Source organism: Malania oleifera, chromosome 3 (assembly GCF_029873635.1).
Source record: "Malania oleifera isolate guangnan ecotype guangnan chromosome 3, ASM2987363v1, whole genome shotgun sequence".
Lineage (NCBI taxonomy): Eukaryota > Viridiplantae > Streptophyta > Magnoliopsida > Santalales > Ximeniaceae > Malania > Malania oleifera.
Window position 1 is genome coordinate 106426347 of NC_080419.1, and position 25533 is coordinate 106451879.

A 25533-nucleotide genomic window follows, 5' to 3' on the forward strand; every position below is an offset into this window, starting at 1 on the left:
CCGTAGGCTTATAATTCTCTTCCATTAAAATCTTGTGCATGCAAAGTGAAGGGCTTATTCCCTTAATGTCGGTTATAGTCCATCCCAAAGCTTGCTTGTGAGCTGTCAAAACTCGAATAACTTATCTTCTTCAAGTCATTTCAAAGATGAAGAAATTATTACGGGTAAAGAAGAATCATGTAAATATGCATATTTAAGATGAGAGGGAGGAGGTTTAAGTTCTAAATATGGGGCCTTAATAATGGATGGCTTTTGTAGAATAGTGCTTTGGCCCAATGTTATGTTTTCTGGCTTCCCTTTAGGCAAGTAAGGCAGAGATGCTTCCAAGTAGTGTGCACAATTGCTTATGTTGACCTTATAGGTTACACCCGGTTTTGATAATGACAAATACTCAAGTATTTAATGACTATCTAGTTTATGTGCAGGTTTATATTAACATATACACTGATGGCACAAAAAGTAAAGCATGAAGACCTTGAAGATCATTTTTATTATATTTCATTATTATTCAATTCGGGTCTATAATAGTAATTAGAAGAAAAAGGTCTGTAATATTTAATGCATATCATGCATGTAAAAACTACAAGCTCAAAGACCTTACAACAACTCTAGGTTCCTACACATCACTTGAAAATCAAATGACCTTAGACAAGACTTCAGTCGACCAACGCCGATTTTTTTCGATGTCCTCAAAAAGACTTAGAATGACCCTAGGACACTCATGCATGCTTTAAATATATATGCTCACATGAATAGGGTTTATGTATAAGGGACTTGAACTGAAATGCATTAAAAATGCATGTTCAGTTGACCGTACCTTCACAATGAAAATCTGTCGGTCAACCAAACTGTCACCAAGTCAACAATTTGACCATAGCACGATCGATCGAACCCTGCCCATTTCAAGTAACCCGGTCGACCGAACTCCCTCCAGGTCAAATGTTTGACCATATGGTCAACCGCACCTAATGCTTAAGCCAACCACCTGGTCGACCGAGTTCCCACGTATGTTTGGCCAACCGCCCGGTCGACTGAACCACTTAGTTCAAATCCACGAGGTCGACCGAACCGTGCGGAAATGAAAAATTGCCTTTGGGAACCCTAGTTTGGTCGACCGAACTTTCAGTTCAAATTTTATCCGGTCGACCGAACTTCTTCACTAGGTCAACCAAACCTCAAGTCTGGTCCACCAGTGCTCTTGGGTAGTCAAAATATTTTTACCGCGGTTAAATTTTTTAAATAGAGTTAATTGTGTTAAAATGGTTTAAAACAATCCTAATAATACCCTATATGTCCCTAACGACTATAATTCTTTCCATTTCTATATATAGCTTTTCATTTACAAAATTAAGGTGTGATTAGGGTTTTAGATTAGCAAAAAATTTTCTGAAAATTTTATTGGCCAAAATCTCCCCTACTTTCATATTCTTCATACTCAAAACCATATATTTTTTTATTGATCATTCTATTGTAAAATCCTTTTGAGAAAGAGTATTTTGAGTTGTTCCACATAGTTCCTACGTGTTCATACTCTCATATAAGTGCATTGATTTTTTATTTTAGTGATAGTAAACCTAGAGGTGTTCCCAATTATTTAATTCATAAATTCATTTATAGGAAACCTTCTTAAGTTTGTGAGTCTTTGCATTCTTATTGTAAGATTCAAAAGCTTGTCTTGTATTGTGAAGAAAAATATTTTTGACAAAGTTGGGCTTGATTAAAAATTTAATAGATAAACTTGTGTATGTTAAATATTGACTCTACTCTACTTAACTCAATTGTGACCCTAATTTTAGATGGTCAAATAATGAAATGGAATTAAAACAAAAATTATGATTCCATTTCACCTAGATTCTATTGAATCAAATACAATACAAAACTCCAAATGTTTATTTTTTTCATAAAAAATTTAAAGTAGATGTTAAAAGTCATAAAAATTGTGTAATCAAATTAGTAGAACCATGCTTAGGTCTCAAATTCAAATTTTCAAATGTGATTAGAAGATAGATAATAAATTATGAAAACTACTTTTCTAAATTATTCAAATAATTCAACTGTTCTTCATGTTCCAAAGTTGATTATACCTCACCCATTTCCCAAATGTCAAAGTTCTTGAGCCAGCACAAAACCCCGAGCCCGACCCACTGTAATCCAATGCGATGACACTGAATACTTTCCGAACTTGCCTTGTTGCCCACATTCACATCTCATATATTGCAGAACTTTCACCATTCCTTCCATTGGTGATCTCTCCCATCCAACTGTAGCACAGCCAGCTCTTCAAAAGCTTAAACCCTCCCATTTTCCATCCGTTAGGGTTTTAGTCCCCCACCATCGTCCCATGGACTCCGCCGCAGAATCGACCCACCCCCCGCAGAAGCAACAGGAAGAAGAAGAGCAGAAGACCCAGAGCAAGAAAGCCGCCAAGAAAGAAGCCGCCAAGCTCGAGAAGCTCCGCCGTCGCCAGGAGGCCGCCGCCGCCCAAACCGATGTCTCTAACCTCTCTCTAGATTCCGTCGTCGACCCCCTCGCCGCGAACTACGGCGACGTCCCGCTCGTGGACCTGCAGTCCAAGGCGGTGACCGGCCGTAAATGGACGGATATCGGGTCGCTGACGGCGGAATTGAAGGACCAGAACGTGTTCATACGCGGCCGGGCGCAGGCGATCCGGGCTGTGGGGAAGAACATTGCGTTTTTGGTGGTAAGGGAGAAGGGGTGCACGGTGCAGTGTGTGTTGACCGTGGCGCCTGACCTCGTTAGCCGCCAGATGGTGAAGTACGCCACTAGTTTGAGCCGCGAGTCGCATGTCGACATTGAAGGAATCGTGTCTGTTCCCGGTGTTCCCATTAAGGGAGCATCTCAACAGGTAATTTCATTTCTTTTAATTTATTCTCTCTCGTTCTATGTCTTCGTACTTGCATTTGGGTTGAATTCTGCTGATTTTAATTTTAATTTAATTTAATTTTTTAAAAATTTTGCTGTGAGTTGAATTGTGCTGGTGGCAGATCACACTGGAAATTTAAAACTTGGAAATTGTTTGGTAGGAAAGTGATTTGGAAATTGGAAGTTAGTTGGGATGTGAATTAAGAATTATGAGAACGGTTTGGAAAATGGAAGTTAGTTGGGAGTATGTTAAGAATGAGTTTTTTGATGAAGTGCGTGTTGCTGATTAGGACTTTGTTAGGATGGCAAATGGAGGTTTGAGAAATTTTTCATGTTTAGACTGATTTAGAACTCCTAGTCTCCTATGTTCGTAAGAAATACTTTCAAGAATGCAATTTTTATGTATGATTGATTGCTTTCCATTAATCTTTTAGAAAATTTTCTAAGGAATTCTTAGAGCTTTTTTAGCCCGAAAAAGAAGAGATTTTATTAAGGAGAATAAGAAGCATCACAAGGTGCATGAGATATCCTCCTTGAAAGATACATGAACCGAAAAAAAAAAAAAAGATACAGAAAAAAATAAAAAAAGGACAGCCATGGAATATTGGAACTTATCTGTAACACTTCGTATTGAGCATTCTTGAATGTTGAAACTTTTCACAATGTATGCCATGAATAGGCATTTTATTTTTGTTGGTTCCATAATGAGGTATGAGTATATCCAATACTCATGGTTGAAGAGATATTACTTTCTTTTAGGTGGAGATTGTTATCATTTTCTCTAACTTTCCTGTATTTTGTGGCATTTGGGTTTTGTAATGCTCATAGTGGCAAAGTTGGAACTCAGGATGTTATTTCCATTGGAGAGACCCCTTGATTGTGAATTAAAGATGAAAATATACCAAATTATTTTAAAAAATCCAATGAATAATGAATTCATGAGTTAGAAAGGCAGAAAATGTAAGAAAAAAATTGTGTTTTTTTGAATTTATTAAGTAATAAAAATTTGGGTTTTGTTCCTTTGCTGAAACAATAGAGATAAGTTTGGAAATTTGGGACCAGTGTTTTAAAAGGCTCAATCAAGGCTCTCCTTGAGGCTAGCCTCATGACAAGGCATGCCTAAATACCTTGAGGCTGAAATACCAAATCCCAAAAAGGAGAAGACATTACACACTAGGAATTATACACTGGTAAAAAAAAGGTATGCCTTGTGCGCCTTTTTAGTTGTGTCTTATGCATTTTAGGCGTTTCAACCTCAAGACAAGGCATGCCTCAATGCCTTGAGTGTTAGTCTAAAATACCAAATCCCAAAAAAGCTAATGTGTTACACACTAAGACTTATGCATTGGTACAAAAGTCATGCCTTGTGGGCCTTTTTAGTTGAGGATTACACTTTTTTAGTGCCTGAATCTTATGTTATATATGATAGAAAATTTTAACTACATGTTAATATGGAAGAAATGTCATATTATGAGAAATTACCAAAACTCTACCTCAACCTTCCCAAAATAATTGAGAGTTGCATCTTGGATGTTGAAAATAATTTGAACTTTCTAGAGTTATACCTATCTCTTGGCATTTACTTGATGAATTTGAGTTTGTATTTTTTTTTTTTGAATGGTCAAGTAGTTTACAAATTATATTATTTTTGTTTACATTTTATTTTTGATTTTCTTAATTTATTTATTTTTGAAAATACATATAATTTATCACCATTGAGGAGGAGTGAGTTAGGTATTGCTTTTGGTATTACAAGGGGTAGGAGTAGGCCTAAAATAACCTGAAATGAGGTAGTGAGGAATGATTTAATAGCTTTTAAGCTAGTAGAGGGAAATGCTCTTAATCGGGTGAAATAGAGGAAACCCCACCTAGTGGGACTTAAGACTTGTTGTTGTTGTTGTATGTAATTTCTTTACATACTTTTATCTAGAAATAAAATTCTCTAAATGCTTACGCTGCAACACTTGAAGGCTCATGCCTCTCCTCTAGGGTTTAAACACTACATTTGCTTTTCAAACATTGTTTGTGACTAATTTGATAACTTTATGTTGCTAATGCTTATGGTTTTATTTTTAAATGATGAGTGTGCTACGAACGGAAGTAGTTATTTTTTTGATGTCCTAGCCTGCCCATGTGCAAAAGGCATGAAAGTTGCAATTTACAATTTTACAACCACAATGGTAGATTATCTCATAACTTCCTTTGTAACTCTTATTCTAATAGAAAATTAACCTACCGCACTTTTATTTAATTTCTGCAGGTGGAAGTTCAAGTGAGGAAGCTGTATTGCATCAGCAAGGCTGTTTCAAATCTGCCCATTAATATTGAGGATGCTGCTCGGAGTGAACTAGAAATTGAAAAATCTTTGCAGGTATTCATAGCAATTTGAAAGAGCTTTCTTTATTGAAGCATGAAAACTATCAGTGCATTGATCATATGTCTGCATTAATTGAGAATAAGCATCTAGCAAGTGTTTGTTCATCAATTTGTCATTATGCCTATATAGAAAATTTCATATTTTGACCTTTTGAATGGTGTTTGTATCTGTTTATGCCTTAACTTTTTTTTTTTTTTTAATCTTTTTAAAATTGCCCTTTGAATGCTGTAGGCTGGAGAACAGCTTGTTCGTGTTAATCAGGACACACGTTTGAACTACAGGGTTCTTGACATGCGAACACCAGCAAATCAAGGAATTTTTCGTGTTCAATGTCAAGTTGAAAATGTAAGTGTGCACCTTTTTGGAGTAATTATTCTATTTTGTCCATTTTACATGATATGTTGTTCCATGTTCACTTGCGGAAGTTCTTTTGAGGACAGGTGTCAGTGCCAGTATTATATATTGTGTAGCAAAATAATTGATTTTCAAGTGGGGTAATTGTGATGAATGTGTGGAACATTATTGAAAACTAGTACCCTAGAGGATGGTCTATTGCAGTAGTCAGTTAGCTTATTGAGAAGGGTAAAAAAATCCAGACCCTTTTTCTTCAAGCCTACTGTAAGCCATTCCAAAAAGTCATAGCATGAGCCTCAAGGTGTTTACCTTGAGCCTGATGCTGACTCAAAAGAAAAAAAAGGTGAGATCGATCCCACTCCCCCGAAGCTATCTTTTGAGCTCAATTCATAAACTTAAGGGACATTTGATATCACTGTCAAAAATTATGAAAACAAAATTCAGAAATGAAAACTAAAAATCAAAAACTAAAAACCAAAAACCAACGACTTGTTTAGTTAACATTTCTAAAGCAAAAACAAATTAAAAACTTGATTAAACAAATGCTCATTTTTTTTATTAAATCAAATAATAATTACAAAATATGATTAAAATAATAATCCTATAAAGTAATATAAATTTAAAAATACTATAATAAAATTAAAATTATTAAAATTATTTTTTTTTAGTGTTATATTTCAAAATTCACTTTACAAGAACAGTCATATTGTACATGACAATTGAAATAAAATAAAAATATTTTCTAAATGGCTTTTATTGTTTTTTTTTTTAATTTTTTAAATTTTATTGGCATTTTATTTTAATTATACTTTAAATTTAGATGATCATTTTATTTTAATATAAAAGTATGGAAAAAATGAATGATTTAATCCAAAAAAGTTAGTTTTGAATACTAAAATATTCTGGAAACTGGTTGCCAAAATAACTGGAACCATCAAATCAAGTTTCCAATTTTTTCACAAATAGGTGAAAACTATTAACAAAAATAGAAAAAGGACAACGTAAACAAACATGTTTTTATAATATGTTTCTTCATCGTACAGAAACAAAAACAGAAAACTGAAAATAGAAACGATACCAAACTAGCCCTTATTGGCAGTGTCTAGTGTTCAAAGAAAGCGGATTTCAATCCTATCCAATTATGCGAGTAACTTCAATATTTCTTGTAGCGCACTTCCCTTAAATTATGGAAAATTTGAGGATTGAAAATCAACTTCTATAAGGGCACTGGTGCTGGCATATTCTTGATAATTAGCGGATGGTGGAAATTTCTTCATTGTTGGATTTTGCGACTGGTCAGCAGTCCTTCGTAAATTTAGGGATAGTCTTGGTACCATTTTTTGTTTTCTATTTTGTGTTTTTTGTTGCATCATTGTGAAGAAGCTTATGGTGACAACACACTTGTCTGTGTTTTTAGTATTTAGTTTTTGTTGTCGGTTTTCAGGTATTGTGACAGCTGCGTCAACAATTGAAAACCAGAATTCTTTTTTTTTTTTTTTTTGGGTTTCACTTTCATTTTTATTTTTTGGTTTCGTTGCAGTGTGAAGAAGCATGCAAGCTATGCAACAATGATGCATCTGTCTATGTTTTTAGTTTTAGTTTCTATTGTCAATTTTCAACTATGACTGTTTTTCTTTTGTTTCACTTCTTGTTGCCACAGTAATTTAATATTCAGAACAATGAAGATGTTGACAGCTCTAAAGGTAGCCTTGAAAAGTTGGAATAAGGTGGTCTTTGTGATTTGTGGATTAGGAAATCGTTATCTTTGAGATATAGAAAAATGGCTATTTGTGGAAAAATTTTGGTAAATATTTTTGGTTTATAGGAGAGCGTCTGTTTAGAATGATTTTGAGGTTTTGTTGTTGTATGAGTAAATGAGTCGGAGACAAAAGGTTAGGTTCAAATGGGCCAAGGAAGGGGACTGCAAGATGATTTTGAGGCTTTGTTGTTGAAGGGATTATTGGATTTTTAAAAATCTTTATAAGGAGGACAACACTTGTCCTCCTAGATTTGAAGGGTTGGACAAGTGTCCCATTTTTTTGGTGATACGTTAGTTTGGTTGGGGAGTCTTTTGGTGAAGAGGAGGTTAAGTGACATTGTTCAGCATGGACAAGGAGAAAGCTCATCAGGCAAATGAATTTAATTTAGCCTTCTTTTTAGGGAAAAAAATTATTGGGATGTAGTTAAGGTTATCCAGGAGTTTCATGCTAATGGGGTGACTTCCAAGAGTATGACTTCCACTTTTTATCACCTTTTTTCCCTAAGAATGATCACTCTATTAGGTTTAGTGATTTCCAACCTATTAGTTTGACTATGAATGTTTGTATGATCATTGGCAAGGTTTTGGTTGATAAGATTGAGGGGGTGATAGGGGGTACCATTTCTAGTTCCTAGGTGGCTTGGGATGGATATATGTTGGATGTTGTCCTTGTGGCTAATGAAGTTGTGAAGGATATTAGGATTAAGAAGTATACTTAATAATCTTTAAGTTGGATTTTGATAAGGTGATCATAGGGCTGCTTATTTTTTTTTCCTCCCCCCCAACCCCCCAGGGGGCGGGCGAGGGGGGGGGGGGTATGTTTGGGTGTGGGGTGGTGGTGATAGGATCTTAAATGGGAAGGGTTTTTGGGTCAAATTGGCAAGGCTGGATAGTGGTTGTCTTTGACTTGCCTCATTTTATGTGGCTATGAATGTGAACCCAAGATGTGGTTTTTAGCCTGTAGGGTTATGAGGCAATGGGATCCTCTATATAATTTCTTTGTTTTAGTTGCAGATGTGTTGAGTAGGATGACTGAGAGGGCCATTCATAAGATAGTGCTTTTGTGTATGTGTGTGTGTGTGTGTGCGCGAGGGAGGTGATCTCTGGGGGGGCATTTGTTTTGTTTGAATGACCTCTGAATTGAGGTTATGTCCGGACTAGTTTATTAAATTAGTGAATCTGGCAAACATAAGATTATTTGATGGTTGTTTTGAATTTTCTTGAAATTTGTCTAACCAAACCATGCTTGACTTGGTAAGAGGTAAATTTAGAAGTCTCTTTTCTAAATTAATCCTTTGTGAAAATGAATTATTATACTGTTTTCCAAATTGTTTAATAAATTTTAATTTTTTCTAACAAATAACAATAAATTATATTGTTTTTATTTATAATTATTAATTAAATAAATGACAAAATATTATTCTATTAAATTTAATACTTTGATTTATATAATCATTTGGTAATTTTATCAAATATTTATGCTCTTGAGAGTTTAGAAGGTTGAAATTGAAAAACAACACATATTCAAATGGTAGATCCCAAGCAATTAAACTGATTTAGTATTTAGATTTAGTGATTGGTTCAAGTTCAATTCAAAATTGGTTCAACAAAATCATATTCTATTTCAGTGTTCAGCACTTTATATGTAATTTTACTAAATACCCCCTAGGTATGCTGTTCTTGTCAGCTGTGGGATCTTGCAGTGGCTTTTGACTTTTTTAGGAGTTCCGTCTAGTGGGAATCCATGTTCTAAGAGGTTTTGAGATTTGGTGCTCTAAGGTGTCTAAAGGTCATGATAGTTGAAAAGGTGCTTTCTTTTCTTTGGGAGGTTTTATTATGTTAATCCAGCCATGTCTTTCTTTGATCCCCAAGTATATTTTTTTTCGTCCTTGTTTATAAGTTTAATAAGGGTTGGAGAGACTAGAGAGAAAAATAAGACATTTTCTTTGGGCAATAATGGTGAGAGGAGGGACCCAGTTTGTGAGTTGGGAGATTATCCATTGGTTTGAGGTGGGGGCTTGAGTCTCTTAATTTGTTGTCTAAAAGCATTGCTTTGGTGGGTAAGTGGTTAAAGCATTCTCCTTTGGAAACTGATTTCCTCTGGCATAGGGTTATTGGAAGTATATTTTTTCTGCAAAAGAATGTGCAGGATGTTATTACTGCCAGAATTTTACATTAATGCGCATGAATTCCTCTTGCACATGATTATTTTTCTTCTTTCCTTGTTCCAAATTTGAAGTGGGAGATGGTTGTAGAGTTTGTTTTTTTGTTTTTTAGACTTGTGGAATTATGTTTTTCAATTGCCTTTCCTTGTATCTTTTGCGTTACTTTGCATTTTGAGGTATCTATTTCTTCTTTTCTCATTATTGATAGTGGATTCTTTTTTTGAAGGATTTTTGGTTTTATAGGAATCTTAATGACAGAGATGGAGGAGCTTTCCTCACCGGTAGGGTTTTATTGGATTCTTAGTGCTATTGCTATTCTCATTGTGGAGATGTTAGGATTTGGTGTCTGGATACTTTGTGCTTTTTGACTTATTTTTTTCCCCCAAATGACTTTGTTTTTACCTCTTCTCTAAATTGACCTTCTCATTCATTTTCTCATGCTAATTGAGTGCGGAAAGCTAAAATTTCTTCAAAGGTAAAAGCCTTGGTAGTGGATGGCCATTCTTAATAGAAGTTTACACCAACCATTTGTTGTAGATTAGAAAACCATCTATAGCCTTCTCTCTCTCTCTCTCTCTCGTTCCTGATGTGTGTGTTATGCTACTAGTGAGGATGATGCCCATTGCTCTCTGACTTGGTGCTTGTGAAACAAATTTTTGGTTTGTTTGGAGAGTATTGGGATCATCCGCATTCTTCAGAGGCTTTTTTGTTGATTAGTTTTAAAGGCTTTGTGAGGCAAAATAATGAGAGGATATTATGGCTGTATGCAGTTTTCACTGTTATATGGCTACTTTGTCAGGAGAGAAACGCTCTTATTTTCGAGATTGCACTTTGCGTATACATTTGACTTGGGACTAGATTGTTTTTTTTGCTTCCATGTGTGTTTTCTGTACATGGTCTTTGGTCTTATGTCATATACATGGTCTTAAATTTCCATGAAGTTGAAATTCTGTCAAAATTTTCTGCTTTCCACCAGCTTGAAATTGAAATCATCCAAATTACACATCATCATCCAAAATTTATCGAAATCTTGAAATTTCAGTGAGATTTGGTGAAATTTAACTTTAAAGTAAAATTTTCTTGAAATTAAAATTTGAGTTTCAAAAATCAAATGGAAATTTCTCTATTAAATAATCTTATTTATTTATTTTTATTGAAACTGAAGATTCTTGCTAGAAGGATGTAAATGACAGCTTTCATACTTTCAAAAAATTGTATGGAAAAATTAAAATTAGATATTACATACGACATTTTATTTGGTTACTTGTATCTAAATTATCGCTATGTGTATACTATATAATAATTAACTAATTTATTTATTTCATTTACTTTAATTGACAATGTTTAGTGTGATTACTAAATTATAGTTATTGAACCTTATAATCCACATGCATGTTGTTTATGTATTTTATTTATAATATCTTAGTTCCAAATCTTGCATTATTATGGTAATTGGCAATTTCTTGAGTTCCACAAAAGAACCATGCTTTTCTAGTAATTTCCATCATTTTTTAAAAACCAAAATAAAATTGATTCCGATATAGATTCTTATCTTTGTAGCCATGAAATTTCATTTGAAACCAAAATTTAAGACCTTGGTCATATCCATGAATATTGGTTGGCTTTATTAGTTTTAATATTGTATTTTTTTTTCTTCTTGTATGATTTCCTTTTCTTTTTATTTTTTTCCCTTTTTTTTTAAGGATTTTTCATCCCCTTTCCGCATTCTTGTAATAAAAAAAATAAAAAAAATAGCTTTTGTGAATCAAATCATTGTGCATACAAATTTTTAATAAATAAAAATCAAAAAAAAATTTACCATGTAGAGTTTAAATAAAACTAAAATAAGTTATCCTTAAAATTTCTAATAATTGAAAAAAAAAATCAACCAAAAAATATTTTCACTATTTTTGTTCATATTAGTACCTTCTATCCATCTTTACATTGTTGTAATTCCTCTTTTTAGTGTTTTGGAATGGAGGATTCAGAAGAAAATTTAAGTCAAATTTATGTTTCCCTTTTAGTTGAAGAGTGTATACTTAAAAAGGGGGGGGGGGGGGAATCTTATACACGACTCCATGATGTTGGTTCACCAGAAAGGTGTATATTGGTGCTTAATCTGTTCCCCCCCCCCCCTCCCCCGCTTTTTCCTGCTCCTCTTTTTCTTAAAGAGAAAAAGAAGTAAAACCTGTTTGTTTTTAACTTGGACTTTTGGAAGTTCCCCATGTTTGGAAAATGATTCTTTTCTTGCTGTTTCTCTTTCCTTTTTGTTTGTCTAATTTTTAAAGTTCTAGTAGATTAATGGCCAAATCAACAATTAATATTTTTGTAGCTGATTATCCCAGTTCTCAAACCATTGGACATATCTGCAGATATTCAGGCAGTTCTTATTATCAGAAGGGTTTGTTGGAATCCATACCCCAAAGTTAATTGCTGGCTCCAGTGAAGGTGGTTCGGCTGTTTTCAGGCTGGACTACAAAGGGCAGGCTGCATGTCTGGCACAATCACCACAACTTCACAAGCAAATGGCAATCTGTGGTGATTTTGGGCGTGTTTTTGAGATTGGTCCTGTCTTTAGAGCAGAAGACTCTTACACTCATAGACATCTATGTGAGTTTACTGGTCTTGATGTTGAAATGGAGATCAAGGAGCACTATTTTGAGGTAGATGATTGTTGGTTAACATGAGTTTTTTTGTGTAGTGATGGTCTATTTTTTATGATGGAGTTAGTGTGTTTATGCAGGTAATGGAAATTGTGGACCGCTTGTTTGTTGCAATGTTCAACAGTCTGAATGAGAATTGTAAAAAAGAACTTGAGGCTATTGGGAAGCAGTATCCATTTGAACCTTTGAAGGTACATTTTTTATATTTGATACATTGCTAACTGTACCACCTTATACAAAATGTTGCTATTTGCACGTGGAAAATTAAAATCCTAAAACATTTTTAAATTATTATTTCAACTTCTTTGCCTAATGTGATTTTCGACATTTATTTGCCCATGCAGTACTTACCGAAGACGTTACGGCTAAAATTTGAAGATGGAGTTAAAATGCTTGAGGTAAGGGAGAAGATTCTATAATTTTAGTGTCACCAGCAATTGGGTATTTGTAAATTATAATAGACATGCTCTTCAAAAGCAATTAACAATTATATTAGAAAGGGATTGGGGAAGGCTTGTTTTGTTTGAGATGACTGGGCAGCATATAACCTTTACTTGGGGGTTTATAAGGTGTGTGATGCTATTAAAAATCAGCAAAGAAAATATATGGCAATCCAAATTACAAATTGTTTAGACTCACCAAAATTCATCCTGGAATCCAATTCAAAACTTGTAGGTTCTCACAAAAAAGAAAAAGTAGTTTTATTTTAAGAGAAAAATCTAGCATTAATAAACAGATATTTATCATCATCATTGTAAACCATTTTGAACAGTGAGGGAACACATTGGCTAGCTAAGCAAAATAATAGCACAATGATTAAATTTCAGCCAGCAAGCAGAATATGAAACTCACTGGAAATTGTATCGCATTTAATATTTCCAAGAAAAAATGGCTTCCCCAAAGTATCTTTTGGAGCTTTATCTGGCCACTGGGATCAGAAATGCTGGCATGGGTATTTGAATTTCATCTTTTATGGAATTGGAAGGAACATTCATGATTCCAAAACAATAATGAAATGATAAGGCACATAGTAAAAACATGAAATGACTAAACTGCAGGTTATTACAAAATGTAATTCACAATCATGTTTTGCATGTGAGTATGTTGGTTTATCTTAGTATTATATCTCAAACATTTGGTAAATATTAGAAACAATTATATGGTGTATGATATCCCATAACTGTGAAAATTCTGTATTTCACCTTTTCATTTCTCAAAAAAAATAGTAAATTGGAATTGGAGTAATGAGTGAAAGCATGGTTTTGAAACCTGGACAGACCGATCAGTCTGACCAGGTTTGATTGTGTTAGATTACACCTTTACCTAAACGCTTAAGCTATTAGGTTGTGGGTCAACAATGTATATCAAACTTTAACAGATTGGAAATGTACTGCCGATTATTATTATTTTTTATTGATAAATGCTGGACCTCTTATGATGGTTAAGAACCAAATTGGCATGATTCGGTAGGAAAATTGGTGACCTGGAAGGTTGGATCAAACCATCACAATCCAGGGTGGAAGCTTGGTTAGCCTGCAAAAAGGGGAAAAGAGAAAAAGAACATTAAAATTTACCGCAAATGCAGCAAGCAAAGCCTGAAACTTGGATCTCCAGGTGTGTGTGGCGATGCCGTACTGCCACTCCAAGTTTTGCTTTCTTTGATGTGTGAGAATAAATAAGATGTATACCTAAGACAAAATGTATATTTATAAATACAAACACATGTGTAGAACTTAATAAAATCTGTATTCTTCCCTACCTTAGTAACAGCAATAATAATGATAATAATAATATAATATATTTGAAGAATATTTTAGAGAATTGAGAAAGCTACACAAATTTCATATTGGTTTCATTAATAATAATAATGATGATGATGATGATGATGATGATGATGATGATAGCTTGTATTCTAAGTTGGCTATAAGTGATTATGAGTTAGGACTAACATTTTGGTATTATAATAATGATGATGATGATAACAATAATAATAGTGACAGCTTTTTATTCTGATAATATTTCACTATGATTATGACTAACATCTTGGTATTACTACTATAACGACTACTACTACATCACCAGTTCAACTGCCTTTACAACCCGCAAACTGGTCCAACCTTCTCAGTTGCTTCTCCAGGTTGGTCACTGGTTTGGGTTTTAAAGCTATGGGTTAAAAAAAGTGAAAAATAAGGTTTAAGAAATGGATATGCTTTGTCATAATTCTTTGTTGGTCTATTTAAATACTATTTATCTTGTTTGTGTGTGAGTGCATTTGTTGTGTGTAGTGTGCACACGCATGTGTTGGGGGGGGGGGGGGGGAGGGGCTGGTTGGGGGTACATAGTAATGCTCCACTAACATCTATATGTCACCAAGTTTGGTGACTAGGGTCCACATTAGGCTACGAAAAATGATGTCAACAGCTGCATTAAAGTTCATCTCAAAATTGGACTGTTGGATGCCTAGTTTTGTAGGATCCACATTAGTCTACAAAATTGGACTGTTGGACTGAATATTTAGCTTGTTGATTGAATCTGGGCCCCAACTAATATTGGATGTGGCTCAATAAAAATGGTCAAACTTAGTATATTAAAAACACTAAAAAAATTTGTAAAATATTAGTGAATTTCAACTGCATTAACAGGGTATGCCCTTTAATCAGTGGGGCTTAAATCTGATTTGTAAGTTACAAATAAGATGAACTTTTAATCCAACAGTTGATATGATTTTCAGTAATGCCATATGAGCCCCATAAGAAAAGGAGAGAACAAAAATGGTGATGCTGAGGGGTGTACATGTGCGCTTGTAGATAGAATCTACAAGTGAATTATGTTAACCTGCAGATATGATTGGAGATCACCCTGCCCCCACAACACAAATCACAGTCGAAGTGCCAGTCTAGCTTGGCAGGGTTCTGGGAGGGTTGTCTGAAAAAAACTTACCATTTGGCCCCAAGTGACAATTTTCAATAATTGATGCTGTGTACTTGGACTCGGCAGCCTGTGATTTTTTACCATTGCAGCAAACAATGGCTCCTAAAACACAACCATTATTCTTTATGTTTTTCTTCTAGACTTCCTTGAAAACTAGAAAGAATAGGACTGGATATGCCAAAGAATGAAAAGAAAATCTACAGGAATAATAAACCAAGGTTCTAACTTATAGATTCTAAAATCTCCTTTCAATCCAAGGTTCCAAGGCATTAAAATGAGTAAAAAATATTTTGGAATCTAAAAGTTAAAGAGTTTAAAATGAGTAAAAGAAGGATGTAACTGAGCTCTCTGGGCCCTTTTTTTGGGGGGGGGGGGGGGGGAGGGAAGGGGGGGGCATGGTTTCTTTCGAGCTTAGTATATGTGACATTTGGGTTTGTATAAGCTTCTTTATGTGGTTGTAACAGCTATAGTTGATTGTAAAGTGCTGTTTTTTTTTACCAAAACTAAACTCTGCCAGAGAAATGCAGATAGAGGCTGAGGCGGCCAAAACGAAACCATATGAGCTTCTTTTTGCAGTTTAGTCATCTGAAGTTGTTCTTTGGATTCAAAGAAGGATTCCAAGAAGATATTATTAACTTCTTAAAAAATGTTGATAGTTTCAATAGATTATTCCATACTTTTAGGGGTAGTGTCCATCTCAGTTTTAGTGCTGTGGAGGACTAAGATTAGAGGCTTTTAAGCGTCAGGATCTTAGGATGCCTCTAAATCTGCATAAATATCCTTCCCAATTTGGGTACATTCAATGCTATAAATTTATTTATTCAACACTAGCTTCAATTCTATATATAGGTATATCTAACCATGTTGCTGCTTTAGTATTAACCTCAGAAAGTAGAAGAGTTTGAAAATGTGCAACTTTTGTATGGCTTACGCTTAGCCTTGGTTTCTACTTGTCTTATTTTGTTTGACTAGCTTGCCCTCCCTTCTTTTGGCACTAACTTTACTATTTATTTAGTCTTTTCTTTAAAAGAAATGATGTAAAAATGTGAGCATCTTCTGTTTCCAACCTTGCTTCGGGAGTCTTGTGGTTACTGTAATATGCATTTGGATTGCTGCCTTTTAGAATTACTCCTTATCCCTTACAAGTTTCACTTATCTCACAGAAAGCTGGCGTGAAAATTGATCCTCTTGGGGACCTTAACACAGAATCAGAGAGAAAATTGGGCCAGCTAGTTTTGGAAGAGTAATATGTTTATTTAGTTTTTAAAACCTTCTATCACTTGTATAATTTTCTCTGTTTTTCCCTTTTACTTGTTTTTTTTCATTCAACTGTTGCTATAAAGTTTTGTAGTTATATTGGATGATTGACCAGTTTTTTCTTCTTGTGGACATAGGTATGGCACAGAGTTTTATATACTTTACCAATATCCTTTGGCTGTTAGGCCATTTTATACCATGCCCTGCTGTGGTAATCCAGCTTATAGCAATTCATTTGATGTATTTATACGGGGTAAGCAATATGGTATTCCAGCTGTATTGTTGATGCATGGAACATTTGAAAACCAACTTTCTGTCCAGTACCTGCAATTTTGTGATTATTTCCTATTTTTCATGCAAAAAAAAAAGAAAAATTTCTCTTAAAGAAGGACTTCCTTTGTGCACATTATAAGTGTTGTTTACTTCGCTCTCCCCCCCCCTCGGCGGTGGGTGGGCTGCCCCAAAAACACACACACACACACGATAACCCTTGTTTACCAAAAAGAATTATTAAAATTTTGTATCCGTGTTATTCTTGAAGGTAATTCGATAAGGTCTTCTCAAATTGTTCATTTCTGAGGAATGTGGAATTTTTTCTGAGATTACCACTTTACCTAGAGGCTTGAGTTAGGTTGTGGGACAACAATGTATATCAAGCTTTAACACTCCCCTACATGTGCAGTTTGATCGCACATGGACAGATGAACAAACGATAATGAACACCCATTACAGGGAATAAGTTAATTTTTAGCCAGAATGCTATGAACATGGGCAATAAGACTAGAAACCAGGACCTACTGGCAATAATAGCTCAGATACCATGTTCGATTACCACTTCACCTATAAGTTTGATTTATTAGGTTGTGTGCCAACAATGTAGATAAAGCTTTAACAATTTTTTTCATCTATTTGTAACTTGCCATTATGGGCAGAAACTGAAAAATGGCCCGATTGTAATATTGAGATAGTTATTTGTCTTCAAACCTGAGTGCTTCCTTTTTTGTGTAAAATTGAGTGAATTCATTTGAAAAAGTTAAATTAGGAATTTGTGCATCAATAAAATATTAAAATCTTGGGAATCCATGCATAAGTGATAAAATAACCAAAAATTGGTTAATGTCTTGTAGGCATTTTCAAAAAAAGAAAAGAATCTAGAAAAGTGTGTAAATCCTTGGCAAGATGGTGCCAAGAGGTTAAGTAGGCTGAAATTGATATACGATAGATTCACTCAAAAAGAAATTTTGGTATGAAGGGAAGGAGTCTTAGTGAATCATTGCTTTCCATGCAAAAGGAATGGGAAAATGGTCTACTATCTTCTTCTTGATCATTCATGAGATAGGGTGTTTGGGAGATGGCATATAGCCTCTTTGCTAGGGGAAAGGAGGTTCTTGCTTGACAAGGTTTACATAATGCAATTTTTGTTTTTTGCTTAAGGGAATCAATGAGCTTTTGATGGTGAAGAATCGTTCTTTTAAGATGTCAATTAGAGATGGATCCCAATGCTTTGTTAGTGAAAAAAGTCTATTGTTGTAGTGATTTGGATGCTATGTACTTGTTTTCGGTTTCATTTGGACAGTGAAGATGCCTCTGTCAACATTTTTTCATTAATTATACTTTAGTTCGTTACTGATTTAAAAAAAAAGAACACTACTTAAAGCTTTGAATTGGGTTTCAACTTGATATAATTGATTGTGTTCCTGGTGCATGTGCTTGTGCTTTATGCAATTGCCAACACTATCTTGGAAATAAAAGAAATGCCATATTTTTGAATTTTTAATCTTCAGTTTGTTCTTTCTGCATTAGGTGAGGAGATAATTTCAGGAGCTCAACGTGTTCACGTTCCAGAATTCTTGGAAGAACGTGCAAAATCATGTGGGATTGATGTCAAGACTATATCAACATATATTGATTCCTTCCGGTATGTTTTTCCTTAATTGATAGTATGTTCCCTCTGAATTTTTAGTCTACTGTGTAGAAAGCATTATTAGTTTTCTTCCCACTCTTTCAAATCAATTTAGTATTCTAAACAATTGTAGATATTATAATTTTTGATTGACAATTAATTTCTTATTTGATTAGTTTTTAAAGCTGGCCTGGTTACATATGATTCTTTAGAATTTACTTTGTGCAATGCATTCAAACTTCAACGTCTGCGTGTGAGACTTGTTATGGTGGGTTTGGATGTAGCATTTGAAAATTTTCAAAGAAATTTGAAATGGGAGGAATGGGCGTCCCCTTTAAAATATGGATGTGCGGATTTGAGTTAGCATCTTGATTGGTCAATTATCAGGTGTATTTTTCATTTTTTTTAGTTTCTGGGTTTTGTGAAGTTCATGAAAGTCGATTTGGGTCTTTGAAGGATTTGGAATTGAATCTGGGTAGTTTGTTGTTCAGCTTCTGTAATTATTACACTTCTTGAATCTCTTCATTGATTGCGGTTATATTTGAGATCTTTTTATTCAATTCTCGGGTGTATTTTGTTGATTCGCTTTTGGGTTTTGTGAACTTCCTGAGTATCGTGTTTGTTGTTCATTTTGTTCATGAGTAGTAATTTGAGGTCGTGATTCTGGAATTTTGGAAGTTTGATACTTGGATTTGTTTGAGATTTTGAGAAAATTAGTGGGTTTTGGAAATTGTGTTGAGAGTTTTTAAATAATTATCATTCATCTGTATAATTGAAGGTCTTAATTTTTTGGAATCTCGTCAATGCAATCTCTGAACTTCATTTCTTTCTTTCTTTTCTTTTCTTTTCTGCCAAAGACCCAACAAATCCAAAGATTCTTGTTTTTTCAGCCCTAAAATCATAAATAAGCAACAAAGATTTTATGGGTTGAGAAATCTTTTTTCTTCAATATTCTTGGATTTGAATCTTGAATTTAGATTGAAGAATTTTTGCAATGCCTCGTTGTTTAAATATTTTTTGATTTATTTTCGTTAGTTGCATCAAAGGATACTTACTATGGTATTTTTCAAGCGGTTTTCAGTACTTTTTAGTTTGTCATTGGTGAGATCTTCTCCTCTCTTGTTATTTTTTTAATTAATATTATTAATAATTTTCTAATAGTTAGTATTGGAGATTATGTGTTTATGATTTGTAGGCTTGTTATATGCATTTCTGTGTTATATGCAAGTTTTGGAATATATGAAATTTTTCATAAAGTACTATTATATGATTTTTTAAATTTTACTCTAAGCTTGGATTTACACCCAAAATTGTATGCTTTAAATTTTTTTTTAATGCATTCTATTGCGTGTGGTTTCAACTAGTTATAGGGTGTGATTTAGAAAATTATCTTTGTGAGATAAGTTTGTGTATATATATGCGTAAATGTGTACTTCGCCTATGTAATACAAATTTTTTGTACGCATAGTCGGTCCCAAGCCTGGATAAAGGAGTAGGGTTGTGTCAGGTAACTGATAGTCAGTGTAAAACTTTGTCAGGTCTTATTATCACGAATTTCCAAATTCACCTAGGTCAAGGGAGTAGACCAAGTCAGTATAAAAGGGAGAGGGTTAATAAGTCTGCATAAGAAACTAATATTAGATTAACAACTTGGAATATAGGGACTCTAATGGGAAAAAAGTCTGGAAATAGTGGAAATAATGTTTAGAAGGCAAATTAACTTTGTCTGCCTTCAAGAGATGAAGTGGATAGAAGAGAAAACTAGAGAAATTGAAAAATCAAAATTTAAACTTTGGTACACTGGTAAAAAGAAACGTAAAAACAGGATGGATATTATTGTAGACAAAGATCTAAAAGATAATAGAGTAGATGTTAAAAGAATAGAGGATTAAAATCAAGATAGCTTTAGGCTTGGAGATAGTGAATGTCATTTGTGCATATGCTCCCTAAATAGGTTTAGTAGAAAATCTTAAAAGACAAATTTGGAAACATATGGATAGTATTTTACAAGGGTTACTAAAGTTTCAAATGACATTCATAAGAGTTGATTTGAATGGTTACATTGGAAAGGATAATATAGGATATAAGAGGATATATGGAGGCCATGGATATGGAGATAAAAATGAGGCTACTGATACGCTCGTAGATTTTATAATGTCTTATGATTTGGTTATATTGAAGACTTGCTTTACAAAAAGAGAGCACTTAATACCTTTCAAGAGTGGACATAATAAAAATCAAATAGATTTCTTTTTAACTAAGAACAAGGATTGTCTATCTTATCAGGATTGTAAATTTGTTCAAGGTGAAAGTTTGACTGCATAATATAGAGTCATAGTTTTAGATATACATATTAAAAAATGGAAGAGGAGTAACATAAATCAACAGAGGTCTAGATGGTGGAACTTGAAGGGAGGTAATATAGTAAAATTCAAAGATAAAATGAACAAAGAGTGTGATTAGCATAGTTTTAAATCGTGGTAGCGGGTCGCATAACATAACGATAATGGGTGTAACGGGAAGCGGGAGTAGTTGATGTTACATAATGGGAAGCGAGTGTAACGGTTGTGAATTTTTTTGAAGCACGCACAACCTTGTGCTTATTAGCCTACTTGCATGTTTTAAGCTTTTAGCCCTTTTTAGAAAGAGTTTTAGTATATTTTGGATCCTTTAGTTCGAGTAACTAATTTTTTTTGGTAAGGGCAACAAGTTTACATTTGTTTTAAACCTCCATTGGTAGAAAAATTACGCGTGTGTACGTATTTACACTTCTCATTGTTCTTATCTGTGATAAATTCTTATGTGTGCTAAATTAATTAATAAAACAAAATACATTATACACTCCATTAATCTATTAGACACATAAGACTTACAAATAATACAAATATAAAATTGTTAGAAAAGAAAGAAGGTTGAAGTTGAAAAATATAGAACATAAATATCACATTACTAATATTGTCAAAATAAAATATTTTCCTAAGTTAGTATTTTTCAAATTGTTAATTAATGCATCTCTTGTGAGTATTTAAAGACATAGTAAATTTTGTATCATTGTCATCCTCATTATAATATTTTCCCCCTCTCGTCATATGGTATTTTGAGAATGATTTATGAATGAGAGGGAAAAAGTGAGAAGAAAAAGTAAAAAATAAAATAAATATTTTGATGTAACAATCCTATAGCAGTTACGTAGTGGCTGTAACGGCCTTTACGTAACAGTTGCGGTCCGTAATGGCTACTATAGTCGTGTTTTTTCTTCCCACCGATTTCGCAGTGTGTGACGGTATCGGTAACCCAAAAAATCGTTACGTAACGGTCGCGGCGTTTATTTAAAACCATGGTGATTAGACAGTAAGGGATAAGGTTGATGCAAGTACTGTTTGGAATAAGATGATAAATTCTATCATAAGGATAGTAAAAGAGGTTTTAGGTTAGTCCAAAGGAAGATGCTCGGGTAGTAAAGAAAGTTGGTGGTGGGATCAAGAAATCCAAAAAGTCTTTAAGGCAAAACTAGATACAAAAGAAGGAGAAAAAGACATTTATAAACTTGTTAGAGTAGAGAAATAAAATTGTAAAAATTCAGGTGATGTAAAATATATAAAGGACGAGAATGGTAATATCTTAATTAGAGAAGAAGATATAAAAGAGAGGTGTCGGAAATAATTTCATGAGTTTAATGAAAACCAAAATGAAAGATGGAGCTTGGAAGTAACAAATAAGGAGAAGATTAAAAATAGGAGATTTATACGCAAAATTAGAGTCCTTGAAGTTAAGATGACATTAAAAATAATGAAAAGTGGGAAATCTGTAGGACCAAACAAAATGCTAATTGAAGTTTAGTAATGTTTAGGGAATAAAATAATTATTTGGTTGACTAAATTATTCAATACTATTATAAAAATTAAGAAAATGTTAGAAGAATAGAGGAAAAGTATGTTAGTACCTTTGTACAAAAACAAAGGCGATATTCAAAATTGTAATAACCATCATAGAATTAAGATTATGGGTCATACAATGAAATTATGGGTAAGGATAATTGAATATAGAATAAGATTAGAAATGAAGATTTAAGAAAATCAGTTTGGTTTTATGCCTGGGAGATCAACAACAGAAATTATTTGTTTTTTAAGAAATTTAATGGAAAAATTGAGGGAAAGAAGAGGGACTTGTAAGTTGAGGTGTAGACCAAAGAGGGAGGAGGGGGGTGAATTGGGTGATTAAAAAATTTAAACTAATACTTAATTAATTTTTGCCACGATTTAAACAAGTGTCCTAAGTATGCAATTGTTATCAATAATCACAATAAATATGTATGAATGCAAATGTGCTGAAATTAAAGAGTTAAGGGAAGAGAGAACAAAACCGAGTTTTACAAGGTTCAGCAATACTTGCCTAATCCTTGCCTCAAGACAACCTCTTGAGGATTCCACTAGCCACTCCTTTAATAGGCGGAAATGCCTCCCTCCTTCACTAGGCGGAGATGCCTTTACAATTCCTCAAGCAAAATTCCCCTTTTGCTTGACACGATTCAGTACTAAATCATCAATATACAATGTGGAATCGAAATAAGATGGTGTACAATGAATGCTCCTGAATTGAGCTGATAGGTACAATTACAAATGATTCTCTAATACACTCCCAAATGAATACGAACGAAGTTCAAAGGAGTAACAAGGGTTCTCTAGGATTTTGAATGAAATAAACACTTTGGATGATGAACTAAATATAATATCAATAATAATCTCTGTAATAGAACAAGTTTAAAAGCCTTGTATTTATAGGCAATTTTTTTTTCTAGCTGTTGGACGTATATAATAACTTAATAATTGAAAATCTAGCCATTTTATAGCCGTTAAGATAATAGTCCTGTAGGATTTAGTCGACCGACTGGAGTTCAGTCGATCGACTAGAGTTCGGTTGACCGACTAGAGTTCGGTCGCCCGAACTACGTGGAGTTGGACCAGTGTACAACTGGTATTAATTTGGTCGACTGAGTCCCTTGCTTCAGACGCCCGAACTGCCTGGAGCAGCAAAACCCTTTGGTTTTCATTCCAAAAATGATTTTAACATTTGAAATATTTTTTGCATTTTTATAAAAAGATTTTTCATGAATTTTAGAGTGCCTAGGGTTCAACTAAGGTCATCTATGAGTTTCATCACATTATTCAAAGGTAGTGTACTTACATAGGTCTTATTTGCAAAAAAAATTCTCCTAGTCTTCAAGTTAGGTCTTTATAAGCTTCATGATAATAGCCAAATAAAATCAACTTGTACACTTCATGACTTCCAATTTGCATATCTTATTTCGCTTAAAAACCTTAATTCCTGTGAGCACACTTAATAGCACAATTAAATGCCTTAGTTTGTCATTATCAAAACAGAATGAAACCTTGATAGGCCAATAAGACTTGCATATGGTTTTTATAGACCTAGAGAGAACTTATGAGAGAGTATCTAGGGAAATTCTTTGATGGGTCTTGGAAAGAAATGAGTTTGCAGTAGATATACGGAGGTTATTAAGGATATCTTTGATAGATATTGACTAGCATTAGGATTGTAAGAAAAGAATTTAGAGATTTTTCAATTACAATAGGTATACAACAAGGTTCTATTTTGAGCCCTTATCTTTTTACTTTAGTAATTGATGAACCAACTAGGAAACATCCAAAATGAGTTTCCTTGATATATGTTGTTTGTAGATGATACCGTGTTGATTGATGATAGTAAGAATAGAGTGGAATCTAAGTTACAACTTTAGAGAGCCATGCTAGAGTTTAAAGGGTTTAGGATAAGTAAGAATAAGACATAATATATGAAATGTAATTTTAGTAATGTAAGGAGTAGCTACGGAGAGAATATTAAACTTGATAATTAAGAGGTTAATAACATCGATAGATTTAGATATCTTGGATCTATTGTGCAAGCTGAAGTGGAAATTGAAGATGTAATACGTAGAATTAAAATAAGTTGGGTAACTACGTAGGTGTGTTGTGTATTCGTAGAATACCCTTAAAATTAAAAGGAAAGTTTTATAAGATTGCTATAAAGCCAACTATACTTTATAATATTAGACAATTAAAAAATAACAGTACAAAAAATAAAAGTTGCTGAGATGTGAATGTTAAGGTGGTGTGTAGTTTATCATCAAAAGATAAAGAAATGAGCATATATACAATAATTTAGGCATAACACCAGTTGAAAACGAAAACGAGATAAGGGAGGGGCGATTTAGATGGTTTGGACATTTGACACGGAGGTCAGGTAGAGCACCTATGAGGAGGAGTGAGTTAGTTATTATTTTTGACATGAAAAGGAGTAGAGGTACGCATAAAATAATTTGGAATGAGGTAGTGAGGAAGGATTTAATAGCCCTTAATCTAATAGAGGAAAACACTCTTGATTGGGCGAGAATTGGCAAAAAAAGTATTCACATAACTGATTCAACCTACTGGGATTTAAGGCTTGTTTTTATTGTTATTATTATATCTTGGTTTTCTAGAGGGATTTTAGAATCTAGAAACCATTTTTTAGTGAGGAGTGGTTGTAGTAGAGAATTAGATATCTGAGGTGTTCCTACAATCTGGACTTGGATCTTGAAGCAGTTGCATTAGTGGTTAAAGCTGGAATGCTGGTCATACTAGTAGTAGTAGTAGTAGTAGTAGTTGGGTTCACAATGCCGGCATATCTAAAATATGGTCGGAGGAATTTTGTTTTGGAAAACAAGTGCCTTTTTTCCTTGAAATGCTCTCTCTCTCTCTCTCTCTCTCTCTCTCTGCTCTGTAATCTCATTATTGGTGTGGCCTGCTGCAGATATGGTGCGCCTCCGCACGGTGGATTTGGGGTAGGTCTGGAGCGTGTGGTTATGCTCTTCTGCGGTCTCAACAACATTCGAAAGACATCACTCTTCCCTCGTGATCCTCTGAGGATTGCTCCGTGATTCTGCATACCCAACTGGCCCACGGGTCTAATTTTGTCTCTTTTCATTATTGGGACTCGTTTGTTTTTGATGCCCCATAAAGTTGACAGATTAATAACAAGTTGAGTAAAATTAGCAGCAGCAGCATTTTAGCTTTTGTTTTTCCTCCCATTGCTGCTTCATTGTGCCGTATTATTGACATGCAACAGAACCTCGTATCTGTGAATCTGCGTTTCACAAAATTCACATTTAATTTAGTCTGCATATGTATACTATTTCGGCAATGATATACTTAATCCTGGGAATGGACACTATTTCAGCTGTA

At 33.9% G+C, this 25533-nt stretch overlaps 1 protein-coding gene across 1 annotated transcript; it reads left to right on the plus strand.

Annotated features, from left to right (window-relative positions):
• Positions 1 to 1952: 1952 nt before the first annotated feature.
• On the plus strand, positions 1953 to 25533 carry LOC131151628 (aspartate--tRNA ligase 2, cytoplasmic). The gene is made up of 10 exons (XM_058102902.1): positions 1953 to 2866; positions 5144 to 5254; positions 5492 to 5605; positions 11911 to 12201; positions 12282 to 12392; positions 12546 to 12599; positions 16296 to 16375; positions 16527 to 16642; positions 18193 to 18307; positions 25103 to 25533. The coding sequence occupies exons 1-10, from the start codon at positions 2342 to 2344 to the stop codon at positions 25227 to 25229; spliced, it is 1644 nt and encodes a 547-aa protein (XP_057958885.1). The 5' UTR covers positions 1953 to 2341; the 3' UTR covers positions 25230 to 25533.